The 13465-nt window shown below is 50.2% G+C and overlaps 1 protein-coding gene across 3 annotated transcripts in view; it reads right to left on the bottom strand.

The window, feature by feature from the left end:
* The window catches only part of ATP23 (ATP23 metallopeptidase and ATP synthase assembly factor homolog), a 97124-nt gene that overhangs the window by 62000 nt on the left and 21659 nt on the right, over positions 1-13465 (bottom strand). For 2 of the 3 annotated variants that reach the window (XM_060025117.1, XM_060025118.1), the window contains one exon: positions 7537-7619. The exons of the other annotated variant lie outside the window; for it this stretch is intronic. In XM_060025117.1, coding sequence (XP_059881100.1) covers positions 7537-7619 — 83 coding nt within the window. The remainder of the gene's footprint in view (positions 1-7536; positions 7620-13465) is intronic. 3 annotated transcript variants of the gene reach the window in all.

The following is a 13465-nucleotide window of genomic DNA, read 5'->3' as shown; positions in this document are numbered from 1 at the left end:
AGGCCCCACTTCATTCCGTGCCCCTTACTCTCTCTCTTTCTTTGCTCTTTTTCTGATAGAGCCGGCTGTCCCCCATCCAGGTCTCCTCTTTCCTAAGCTTCCTGTGCCACAGGCCTGCCTATCCTCAGAGCCCTCCCTTATTAATCCAGCTGCCATCTTCTTAAGGCAGCCTCTCTGCTTCCACAGGCGGACCCAGCGTCCAGCCCCGCGCAGATGCGGCGCCAAGGTCTCTTCTGTTGCTGTAAGGCTCCTCGTTGAGGGTGCTCAGACCTCCACCCTTAACCACAGGCCTGTCAACCTCCATCTTCCAACCCCCACCCAGATCCTACCAGCCCCTGCCTCATTCCAGTCCTTTCCTGAGTTCGGTTTCTGGCTTCCCTGGGCCATTCACAAGCACAGCCTGATAACGTGCAAAAGGAGATCTGGCAAGAAGCCTGTGGTGAACAAACAATTTAATGAACAAACAGAAATGATGGCTCCAAACTGAAAACTCCCTGGAAGCCACAAACTCTGTTAGTTTCAAAGAAGCCAGATCTGGACCTCTGAGGGCTGTTTTGTTTGTTTGTTTGTTTTTGTTTTTGTTTTTTTTTAATGCACCAAGGAGGCCAATGAGTGAATGAGTGAAATCAACTCATCTCCGACACTGTCTCTTTCAGGAAACGGGGCCTCAGAAGAAAAAAGGCATCCCAGCCCCTGCCAAATTCCATTCTGTTTCAAATTAGCCTCCCAGCAAAATGAGGGGGCTGTACTAGCTGGTCTTCAACACCCTTCTAGCACCGAAGCTCTGAGGCTCTGCAGTTCCCCTAAACAACCGATTTCAGAACCCATCCACATTCTCATAACGGAGTAGAAAATGCATCAGTGCCCTGGGCCTGGGTCCGCAGCTGAAGCTCAGAATTAGGCTTTCACTGCAGTGTTTTCAGGCCTGTTTTCCCTCTTTCTCCTTTCCCTGAAAGGGCCTCTGGTCTTTCCCAAGCTGCCTGAGTAGAAAGGAACACACAGCTCCCCCAGAGCAGAGGGGCCCATCAAAGGGAAAGCTGGCCCGGCCCCAGGACAGGCTTGCCTGTGATTCTGCAGCGACATTCCTCCCTCCCAACCTGCAGGGAACTTCTGGAACTTCTAAACGGCACATCCTCGGGCCAGCCCAGGCCCCTCAGCACCCTGCACCCCAGTTTACAAGCTTTTAGTGGCAACTAACACATTTGGCAAACCTCCTCAAGTGTGAGCCAAGCCGGGCCCTTTTCCCCAGGACCCAGCTAACGAAGGGATGCTGGGCTGGGACCAAAATGGGATCCAGCTAGTCAAGCCCTGAGCCTTGGTTCTCTGGGCCAAGGCTGGAGAGGACCAGAGGGAAGTGTCCTCGGTCGGCCCCACCTCCACCATGCAGGCTGGTCCTGAGATCTCTGGATGCATCAGTAATTCCAGGCAGGGCTCCATCCCCGGCCCACACTTAACCCAGGACCTGGTGAGGGAATCTCCAACGTTCCCGGTGACACGAAGCTCGCCTTCCATGCCAGATTCCTCTGGGATCTCTGGGTGGGAGCAGCCAGACCCTCTCGTTGGGCTCCTGCTATGTCTGGAAGTTCCCAAAAACATCTGTCTCCAACAGAGACAGTCACGGCCCCAGATCTCTGCTTTCAGACGATTTTAAAGAGAAGGGTGTTTTGAAAGCTCAAGACATGTTCTGGGCTTGGGTTTGGCTCTAGCCCCATCTCCATCTCTCAGAAAAACAGTTCTCTTCCCCGTGAATCTGGACATCCTGGAGGCAGTGAGCTTAGCTGATGGGACCACAGAGAGCCTCTGCTTCCTAATGAACCAGGCTGTGCCCTGTCTAGATTTTGCCAGAAGGTCTCCAAGAAGAGAAATCCACAGCCACTCATTCCTTCAGGCTATCTAACTGGAATGCCTGCCCCTAATATTCAAGAAACGACTTGAGCCCCATCCCAACTATGGGGACCCCATCACTGTGTCGCCCCCCTCAGCCTCACAGTCCCTCTGGCCTCTTGCCTCCATCACGGACCGTGTGCGCAGGACCCTCAGAAGGTTAATGCTTCCTCTGGCAACCTCTGGCTCTATTTCCTGCTTGTCCGCCTCTCCCCTCCTTCTGCATCTCACCTCCTGTAGCTGCCATGCTCCCCCAGCACCCCTCTATCACCCGTGCAATGCCCCCTTCCCGCTTCCCCACCAGCCACCCCTCCAACTCCCACCAGGCTAATGGGCACAGTAGTAGACATTTACTTAAAGTTTGGGGAAATGGAGGGGAATCACAGTAAGCACGTTCAAATCTACTAGTAGACATTACTCTCCAGATCCACCATCTCCCAGCCTTGAAATATTTCTATTTCCTAAGTCCCAACTTATACTATCTTCTCCAACCTCTCTCTTCTCCTCTAGACCCTTCTATCCAAACTCCAAGTTCCTGTGGATTTCTCTCACACAACAATTTGTCTTGCCTTCAGCATGCCCAGAGGGGCACACTGTTCTCACCAGACAAAGCGGCTTCTCCATCAGGGTTCATAATCCTCAAAAAAGAGGCATCTATCTCCAGGAGGGATGCACCCCTCCCCTGGAATGATAAAGCGCGCCATTTTTTTCTATGTAACACTTTCTCCTTCTCCACTCCCCACCACCGCCCCCTTACATCTGGTACCCCTCCCAGTTGAGAAATTCACCCCAAATCACTTTTGTTCTCTCTCTCTCTCTCTTTTTCTCTCTCTTTTTTTTTTTTTACCCCTTTATGGAGCACTGCTAATCAGTATCCCAGTTGTAGTTAAAAATGATGATCCAATAAAAAATAAGTCAACGTAAGACAGACACAAAAGGACAAATACTGTATGATTCCACTTACACGAGGTCCCTAGAGTACTCAAATTCCTAGAGACAGAAAGTAGAATAGTGGCTGCCAGGGTCTGGGGAGAGGGGAGAATGGGGAGTTATTGTTCAGTGGGTATGAGTTTCAGTCTGGGAAGATGGAAAAGTTTTTGAAGACGGATGGTGGTGATGGTTGCCCAACAGTGTAAATATACTTAATGTCACTGCACTGTAAACTTCAGAGTGGTAAAAGTAGGAAATTTTATATGATGCCTACTTTACCACAGTAAAAACGTAATGTCAGCAACATTCACTCTGACCCTAAGAGAGACTTGCAGTTAATTCAACAAATGGGGGCTCTTCCCTCTGCCACCTTGGATCTCAGCAGCTCTGTGAACACCTGTCACAGAGTTCCAGGCACCCTCACCTGCTCTCAGTCATCTCTCTGCTGACCCCACCTACATGGCTGTAGGCTTCTGCTCCCTTTTCAAATTGATGGAAAGCAGAAGGACCACAGAGGAGACATCACTGGAAAAGGAGTATTCAGACCTTGGCTCTAAACCTAGTCAGTAACTAGCTGTGTGCTCTTGGGCAAATGATCTAGTCTCTGTATCTCAATATCCTTATAAAGGAAATGGAGAAGGGAACAGGCCGCCCCGCATGAGATAATGGATGTGAACACAGTTTGAGGAGTGCATGCAAGTTGGTTTCATCATCTCTAATTTCACTTTGTCAAACTAGAAACATCTCAAACATTAGAAGGAAGTTGCTGCCTGAAAATAGGGAGGTAGACAGTAAATCACTCCATAAATACGACCTAAAGATAATAACTTTGATCTTCCACCAACACCCTAAACCATCATCCTCATCAGAGGTGGAATGAAGCCGAGTCCTTCCCAGTCTGATCTCCGCCATGAAAGCCCATTTTGTCAAGACACATCTTCTCCACGATTCGCTCTTAATGCAGAGCTGGGATCCAGCTTTGCCCACAGACTGCCCATCGCGTCACCTCCACCAGGCGTGCAGTGGGGTTCCAAGCAGGGGCAGAGTTGGGGGAGGGGTACGCGAAAGGCCAGAGAGAGTTGAACCCCTCGAGCACATATTCAAAAGGTGCCAGCACAAGTAGGGCGGCTACAGGACCACAAACCCCACAAAGAAGGTGGCCCAAAGGTGGCTTCAGTTAGCTGAGTTGGCTGCCCCTCAGTCTGACCACCAGCTGGCTTTGCTGCTGTCGGAAGCCCGCCAGCCCCAGCTCTACACGGGACGCAGGAGGCAGCACTCCTCTCCAACAAGAGTCCCTCTGTCCCTCAGGCCCAAGGAGGACGTTCAGGTCACCCACAGCCCAGGGGAGTCCACACCTGGCTCTTCCCTTTCCTCCTGCTGCCAGCCACCAGGACCCCTTCTGGTCCTTCTCCCAGCCTTCCCTTCCCTCTGAGGAGGGGCTTGTCAAGGGCCCTCCCCCCTGCATGGAACACCCCAGAGGCAGGGGTTCCCAGGCCTCCACGTCTAGGGCCCTGGCCGCTCCTCAGGACAGCCTCACACACCTCACAGGGACCCGCTCAGCCCAGATGGAAGTCATCCGGTTAAGGCTCCACACTGATTTCACCAATAATTACGTTATGCTCGTCCACACCCATTCCCACAGCACGTCCTCCGGAGCCACCTTCCCACTCCCTCAGGCGGTGCCAAGATGTGAAAATGGAAGCAGTCCCGAAGGAACCCTGGTGGACGAGCTGGGGACACAACCAGAGCCCGAGGCTTGGACTGCGTGCAACTCCAAGCTCCGACCTGGTCGGGGCCCAGCCTCCTGCCCCGCGCTGCCCCTCAGCTGCAGAATCAGTAACATCAAGGAGCCAATTCTTCCCTTGAGGCACAGGGAGGGGTCTGCAGACGTGTCCCAAGAAGCCAGCTCCCTCTAGGGTGGCCTGTTTCCCTTCTCAACTCTGGGCCTTCCGGGCGCCCGGGCGGCCTGTCGTTGCTGCGGCCCCAGGGCCCCCACCCCACAGCCAGCCACAGGCGTCTGTGGGTCACCACGCCTCAGGTCCAAGGACCCCAGGGACAGGGGGTTGTCGTGAGGGCTCTGAGACTAACACTGTGAGTTCCAGAATGTCTTTCCGTCCCGTTCTGTGGGCTTTCAACTTTTCTAAGTATGCAGGAGAGCAGACCAAGGGGACGTTGATCCCACAGGCACCTGGTGGAATAAACTGTCAGTGCAAATGGGGCCTTCTCGCCACTCTTCCTTTCAAAGGTGGCCTGTTTAAGAGCAAGCTGCTCTCACACTAACCTGACCACAGTTTCCTGGGAGCTGGGGGGAGCCAGGGTAGAAGGGTAGGGATGGGGGCGCGGAGCCTGGAAGGGGGAGGGGACTCACGCACCAGACGCACACCCCCCATCCTTCCTGACACAGAGCCAGAGTGGTTCCTCACAAGAAAGCGTCAAGTGTCAATAAGCAGACACTAGCACAGCCTGACATGTCTGAGCCGCCACCTCCTCCATCGGCCACCCTCTCAGCTCCTCAGTGGAGGCTGGGGGACGGGAAGGAGTATAGCGCCCGGCGTGGGGGGGTCCTAGGCCCAGATCCCACCCCCTCCCCAGCCTTCTCACAGGGTGCTCTGAGGAAGTGCAGCTCTGGCTCCTCCAGCCTCTGCCCTCACAAAGGCACCCTCTGTCACAGCCTCCGGGGAACAGCCTTCCCACTCCCCCCCCCCCACCACCACCGGCACACACAAGCACTTCCTACAGCGGCGGATTCCGAGCCCGAGCTCCCACCACCACCACCACCACCACGACCACGACGACGTGCTGGAACAAAGGCTGCGCGTGACTCCATGTGCCCGAGTGCCTGTCAGGGCTCAGGGCACGTAATTATAGGGGGCCCAGCAGCTCTCGGGGCCACACCTGGCCGTACAGTAAACAGCACTTCTTCCTGTCGAGCTGGGGGGAGTTGAGAGACAGGGAGGCGACAAACCACAATTTGAATCATTTGGAGAGAAGCTATAAATATAATAATGAGTCATTTGTAAAATATAATTTCATCCAAAAGCCTGGAAAAAATGGGAAAGAAGTTCTTATGCTATTTCAGGCTAAATCGTTCAAGGGTGTTCTGCCAGAACGTGGGGAGGAGACCCAGCTGCCCACCGAGAGCCGGGCGGGGCGGCCCTCCAGGCCCGAGCCCTCCCGACACGGCGCTGCCTCACGCCCCCTTCCCCAGGTCCCCTTCATACCCTGGGATCAGAATGTCACGGTGCAGATTTCTCTCTTGGACGGCTGATAAGAATCACGGGCCGAGCAGCCCCGCATCCAGGCTGTTCAGCTGAGAACAGCTTAGGGCAGGCATGCAGTTTGTTTTGGGCAAGATCTTCCCCAGCTTCGGGGGCCCCCAGCCTTTTATGCACAGGGTGGCTTTTCCAGGGTGGCCCCAAGGCCTCCTTCAGAGCCCCGGGAAGCCTTGATTCCAGCCCTGGGCCTCAGCTGCCCAGGGGGGAAAGGAGGCGCGTGGACGGGGCCCCGGGGGAGTGTGCCGAAGTCACCACTGCTGTTGGGGTGTCTGTGAAGAGCACGAGCTCTGCAACCAGACCTCTCCTAGGTTCAGTTACAGGGAGGCCACTTACTCTCTGCGTGATCTTAAGTAAGCAACTTTCGCTCTCTGAGCTCAGTTACTTCATCTATTAGATGGGTTTAATAACAGTACCTTCCTCAAAGGGTTGTTGAGAAGATTAAATGAATTAATATGTAAAACAGTTAGAATAGGGCCTGGCAAAGTGAGCACTCAGTAATGTTGGCTAATAAGAGTCTGGTTGTTACTTGTCACTGGGCGCTTGGTGCAGCAAGGGACCACAGGACAGAGGCACCACAGAGTACAAGATCAGCCCTGAGTGATGGTGGATAAAACAGGGTCAGGGCCCCGGGCTTGTCCTTCAGCCCTTTCGTCATCTCAACTTGCCCATCGACCTGAGCAAACTCCTTAATCTCTGCGGCTGGAGCATCCCCTTTATCCCTCCTCACAAGCAGCTTTGTCTCTGGACTGAACTGCAGGCAGCACGAGGGGAGGAGGGTAGCGTTCCACCTAATGTCTAGAGGCTGAAGTCAGCTGGTTCTTGGAAGCATCTGAGTGCACGCCGAGCTCTCTCTCCTTGTTCTCTTCCCTCTTCTCCTTCCCTCTCTTCTTTCCTCTCCTTCATGCCAGTTCTCTCCTCTCTCCTGGTCTGCTACCCCCAGGCAGAGCTGAGAAGGTGGGAGGAGGCTGAAGTGCTCAAAGCCTCTGTCTCCCTCAGGCTGCTGGGTGCTTGTCCCCTGTTGCTAAGGGTGGCCTTGAAAGCCCTCAAGGAGATTTCTTCCCCCAGGTGGTCCCTACACCCAGGGAGGCCAGAAGAAGTCAACAGAAATAGTCTCCAGGTCCATATTCTGCATTTTCCTTTATCAGAAACCAGAGCACCCCAGCCAGCCCTAGCCCGGGGGAAAGGTCAGAGGACGCGACGCATATGCAGCAGGAGTCTTTTCTCCTGTAAATGCCAACTCTGCCCCTCTCCCTAAGAGGCCACGCCTTCGCCAGTGCTGTCCCCGCCCACTGAAGGGATCTTCCTCCTCTCTTCGGCCTGGATAACTTTTTTTTTCCTCCAGTAATTCCTTAATATATCTGTCAGTGTTCGCATTTCCCTAAATGTCTTATCTTTTTTTTTTTTGTCCCTTTTTCGTTAGTCTGAATTAGGAATCAAAGGTCCGTACCTTGTGACTGTTGACGTGGCTCTGATGTGGCTCTTAAGTCTCTTGTAGTTCGTAGCTCCCCATCCGAGTAAATGTCAATCTCTCTGTTGATGAAAACAATCTGATTGTTTATCCTACAGAATTTCCCAAGCCTAGATTTTTTTTTTTTTTTTTTTTGGCGGTACGCGGGCCTCTCACTGTTGTGGCCTCTCCCATTGTGGAGCACAGGCTCCGGACGCGCAGGCTCAGCGGCCACGGCTCACGGGCCCAGCCGCTCCGCGGCATGTGGGATCTTCCCGGACCGGGGCACGAACCTGCGTCCCCGGCATCGGCAGGCGGACTCTCAACCACTGCGCCACCAGGGAAGCCCCTAGATTTTTTTTTTTTAATTAAAACACAGTGGCGTCATTTAACATGTTTCTCTTCCCCTTAGATATCTTGTAAATTGGTAGTTAGATCTCGAGGCTAGATTCAGGTTTATTATTATCTTTTTGTTTTTGTTTTTTGATAGCACATAGGTGGTGAAGTGTGCCTCTAACAATGTGTATAATACCTGGTCGTCTCTCTTTGTCATACTATCAGCCATTGTTCTTCATTGCCTAGATCCATTAATTCAGTAGGGGTTTCAAAACTGTGATGTTCTTGGGATTTCCCTGGTGGTCCTGTGGTTAAGAAACCGCCTTCTAATGCAGGGGATATGAGTTCAATCCCTGGTTGGGGAACTAAGATCCCACATGCCACGGGGCAACTAAGCCCTTGAGCCACAACTAGAGAGCCCAAGTGCCGCAACAACAGAGCCCACCGGCTCTGGAGCCCGCCTGCCACAACGAAGAGCCCGCCCACCGCAACTAAGACCTGATGCAGCCAAAAACAAATAATTTTAAAATTGTGATATTCTAGTTATATCATTCCCTCTTCATTTATTAGTTGGAACATCTCATTTCTACTGCTCTTAACTGTCTTGTGTAGATCCAAACTTCCATATATTGCGTTGACCAAAAAGTTCGTTCAGGTTTTTCCATACCATCTTACAGAAAAACCCAAATGAACTTTTTGGCCAACCCAACAGTATAAGTTTCCTTCTGCTTGAAGGACTTATGTCAACATTTCTCATAGTGCAGGTCTGCTGATGATGAATTTTTTCACATTTTGTCTAAAAAAGTTTTCATTTCACCATAATTTCTGAAAGGTATTTTTTGTTGGGTATAGAAGTCAAGGGTGACAGTTTCTTCTTTCAGTACTTTAACTACGTTGCTCCATTGACTTCTGGTTTCATTGTTTTTAAAAAGAAGTCTGGGGCTTCCCTGGTGGCGCAGTGGTTAAGAATCTGCCTGCCAATGCAGAGGACACGGGTTCGAGCCCTGGTCCGGGAAGATCCCACATGCCGTGGAGCAACTAAGCCCGTGCACCACAACTACTGACCCTGCGCTCTAGAGCCTGCGCGCCACAACTACTGAAGCCCATGCGCCTAGAGCCCGTGCTCCGCAACAAGAGAAGCCACCGCAATGAGAAGCCCGCGCACTGCAACGAAGAGTAGCCCCTGCTCACTGCAACTAGAGAAAGCCCGCATGCAACAAAGAAGACCCAATGCAGCCAAAAATAAATAAATTTATTTTAAAAAAAAAGTCTGCTGAAATTGTTTACCTTTGTTCCTTTGTCATAAAATGTCTCTCCCTCCCCCCACACTGCCCACTCTTAAGATGTTCTATTTAGCACTGATTTTAAGCAATTTCATTATGATGTCCCTTGTTGAAATTCAGTTTCTTGTGCTAGGGTTTCATTGAACTTTTTGGAAATGTGGGTTTATAGTTTTCATCACATTTGGAATATATTTGGCCATTATTTCTTCAAATATATTTTCTGCCCTCCCCCTTTTCCTGGAACTCCAATTACACATATATTAGACTCCCAGAAGTTTTCTCACAGATCCACTGATACCCTGTTCGTTTTTTCTTTCCTCAGTCTATTTTCTCTGTGTTTCATTTTGAAGAGTCTCTATAATTATATCTTCAAGGTCACTAGTGTTTTCTTCCTCAGTGTCTAATCTGATGTTAATCCCATCAGGGTATTTTTTATTTCACATTATAATTTTCATTTCTAGAAGATTGACTTGGATCTTTCTTATATCTTCCAAGCCTTTACGTAACATGCTTAATATTTCTTTTACTTTCTTGAGCATATAGTAACTGTTTTAATGTCTGTCTGCTAATATCTTTGTTCTAACATCTGTGTCAATTCTGGGTCTGCTTTCATTGATTGATTGGTTTTCCTTGTTATGGGTCATATTTTCCTAATTATTTGCATGTCTGGTGATTTTGAACTGAATGGCAGACACTGTGAATTTTACCTTGCTAGGTGCTGGATATTTTTGTATTCCTATAAATATTCTTGAGCTTTGTTCTGGGATACAGTTAAGTTACTTGGAAATAGTTTAATCCTTTTCAGGCTTGCTTTTCAGTTTTGTGAGTTGGGACCAGAATATCCATTAGTCTAGAGCTAATTTTTCCCCACTACTGAGGTGATCCCCTTCTGAGCACTCGATCTGATGCCTCGTGATGTATGAGGTCTGCCATTCTGGCTATAGTGGGAACAAACACTATTATTTGTCTTGTGTGACCTCCAGGGATTGTTTCCTCTGCTGCCTTTATTTGGTTGCTTCTCTAGACTCAGGTAGTTTCCTCGTACACATGCTCTGACCAGTGCTCAGCTGAAAACTTGAAGGAACCCTCTGCAGATTTCTGGATATCTCTGTCTCTGTCTCTCTCTCTTCTCTATCCTCCTTCCTCTCTCCACATCTCACTCTCTGGTAATCTGCCCTGAAAAGTCTAGCTGCCTTGGCCTCCCTGGACTCCCTGGTCCATCTCCCCAGCTCAGAAAGACTATTGGACTCCACCTGTGTTCCTCTTCTTTGTGCTGCATCCTGGAAACTCTCCCAAGGAACTAGGCTGAAGCGCTCACGGGGCTCATTTCATTTTTTCTCCCTCTCTCAAGGATCACTGTGCTGTCTGATGTCCATAACGATTGCTTCATATATTTTGTACAACCTTTTCATTGCCTCAGGTGGGAGGGTAAATCCCATTCCTGTTAGTCCATCTTGGCCAGAAGCTGAAGTTGACCTGGGTCACTTACACTTAAGTTTATATATTCAGCCGGGAGCCTGCTCCCAGAAGATTTCACTACACCCCACCATCATCTCCATCTCTCCAAATTGTATGCCCTTCCTCAGTGAGCTCAGAATACCCTGCCTGTGACTATGATCATTGTTCATGAGTCTCTCTGCAGGGCCACTATGTCACTTCTTAGTCTGTGAGCTCATTTGGGGTGGGGTTGTGTCTACATAGCTTTGTATCCTCCCTGGTGTCTGGCATACAGTAGGTGCTGAATTAAATACGTAGGAGAATGAATAAAGAGAAATCTATGATCACTTGGCCATGACCAATCAGAACCATACGGCCATACTCATGACTGGTATATGCTTCAGACTTGCCATAAACAGTGGGCACTAACTCTGACAGCTGTCCTCTGAGCACTTCCCTCTTCCTGAGCTGAGCTGGCAGTGTCCAGGGCACTCCCAAGAATGTGGCTTTAAATATCCTGACCTTGACAATTCCAAGGCCTTCGATGGAAGGCGTGTGGAGTTGAGACACATGAGTCACCTAAGGTACTAGAAAAGTGTAGCTGCTTCACTCAGGCTCTCAGAACACTCCCTGTCTGAGGTGCAGTAGAAGGAAGAAAATAGACATGGCGAAACCTAGTAAACTCTCTCCTCACTCCCACAGATGTATCCGGAACTCTCTGCCTGTACAAGGGGCACTGACAGAGGATCCCAGACATAGTCACTGCCAGCTCAGTGTCTGGATAAGGCCACCCCAACAGGTGCAAAGCAGGAATTAGCAGAATCGAGGAGCCGGGGAGGGGGGACTCAGGGCAGATCCGTCTCTGGAATCACAGTCTGCACACTTCCCAAATCAACCTTGGATACCCCTGCTTTTCAGGTCTAGTGGGCAAGGCCCTGCCAAGCTCCCATTCTGTGCCCTACACAGTGCTAGATGCTACAAGGACAAAAGAAGTCCTGCTGTCCTTAAGGAATTTAATAATTTCCCTAAATGCAATGCTTCCCAAAGTGCGGGTTCCCAGTCACCTGCATGTGAACTGTCAGGGAAGTTTATTAATAATGCAGATGCCAGAGCTCACTCCCAGACAGAAGGAATCACATTCTTTAGGAATGAAGCCCAAGAATTGATACTTTCTTTTCTTTCTTTGCCGAACCTCACGGCTTGTGAGAACTTAGTTCCCTGACCAGAGATCCCAGGGATCGAACCCGGGTCCCCTGCAATGGAATCATGGAGTTCTAACCACTGGACCACCAGGGAATTCCCAAGAATTGATATTTTTAATAAGCTTCTTATATACATAAAAGTGTAAGAAATACTGCTTTAATGTTTTATCCCTATGAAGGTTGATTCACTGGGTCTGGAAACCTAAGAAATTTGTTAGGAGTTGAACAGTCTCTGGCCATTGGCATCTGGGCTTAGAGTTTCTTTGGCACTGTAACTCCCTTGATAGGCTTCCAGTCTGTTTGCTTCTGGTGGATTCTGTGAGCTAGTCTATAAAACCAGAAATCTTGGGCTTCCCTGGTGGCGCAGTGGTTGAGAGTCCGCCTGCTGATGCAGGGGACACGGGTTTGTGCCCTGGTCTGGGAGGATCCCACATGCCGCGGAGCTGCTGGGCCCATGAGCCATGGCCGCTGAGCCTGCGTGTGCGGAGCCTGTGCTCCTCAATGGGAGAGGCCTCAGAAGTGAGAGGCCCGCGTACCGCAAAAAAAAACCAAAAAAAACCCCACAAATCTTGTTGAGACTAGTCTTTGGGTCTGGAGTCTGGTGTGGGTGTATCTTTCTCTAAGTAACAGGCCTTAGTGCTTTCCCAGACACTCAGCCTTATAATTAATCTTGAGCTATACCTTAGGACAACTGGAGAGGCATCCCAAGGCTGGTCCTTGCCTGTAGGCTATATCCCACTTACATATCTAATGGAATTGATGGTTCCCTTTGTCTTGGAGGTAATGAAAACCAGGAGGTACTTAGGAAAGAGCTAGGGATCAGACTTCATGTGTGTCCCAGTCTTTTTTTTTATTTAATATTTATTTATTTATTTATTTTGGCTGCGCCGGGTCTTAGTTGCAGCATGCAGGATCTTTTTTTTTAATTGCTGCATGCGGACTCTTAAGTTGCGGCATGCATGCGGGATCTAGTTCCCCAACCAGGGATTGAACCCGGGTTTCCTGCATTGGGAGCGTGAAGTCTTACCCACTGGACCACCAGGGAAGTCCCTGTCCTTCCAGTTTCCAGAATCTTAGCCACTTTTTTTTTTTTTTTTTTTTGCGGTACGCGGGCCTCTCACTGCTGTGGCCTCTCCCGTTGCGGAGCACAGGCTCCGGATGCGCAGGCTCAGCGGCCATGGCTCACAGGCCCAGCCGCTCGGCGGCATGTGGGATCTTCCCGGACCGGGGCACGAATCCGTGTCCCCTGCATCGGCAGGCGGACTCTCAACCACTGCACCACCAGGGAAGCCCCTTTGCCACTTTTGACCATAGGCAGAAAGAGCTTCTCTTAGCAAAGCTCTATTTTCTTCCTTTTCTGTTTTTGGGTAGGCTAGTTTGAACATAAGTTTACCTTTTTATAGTACCTTACTAAGAGCAACAAGAAGGAACTAACCCTATCCAATGCTCTAAATTTCTCTACTAAGTAATGTGCCGCTATAACCACAGTAGGCACATGAGCTACATCCCAAGATACAATAGGAAACTGTATAACTAGCTGTATCAGACTGCCAGTTTCTCAACCCAAGATATAGGGGTTATTACTACCCTTCCTCTTACCTCCTTGGGTTGAATCATTTTAGGGTTGAATCATCTAAGGGGGGAGCTGCCTCTTGAAACTCCTGGCTCATG

Source organism: Delphinus delphis, chromosome 11 (assembly GCF_949987515.2).
Source record: "Delphinus delphis chromosome 11, mDelDel1.2, whole genome shotgun sequence".
NCBI classification, from domain to species: Eukaryota; Metazoa; Chordata; class Mammalia; order Artiodactyla; family Delphinidae; genus Delphinus; species Delphinus delphis.
This window is presented reverse-complemented; position numbering and strand designations above follow the sequence as displayed.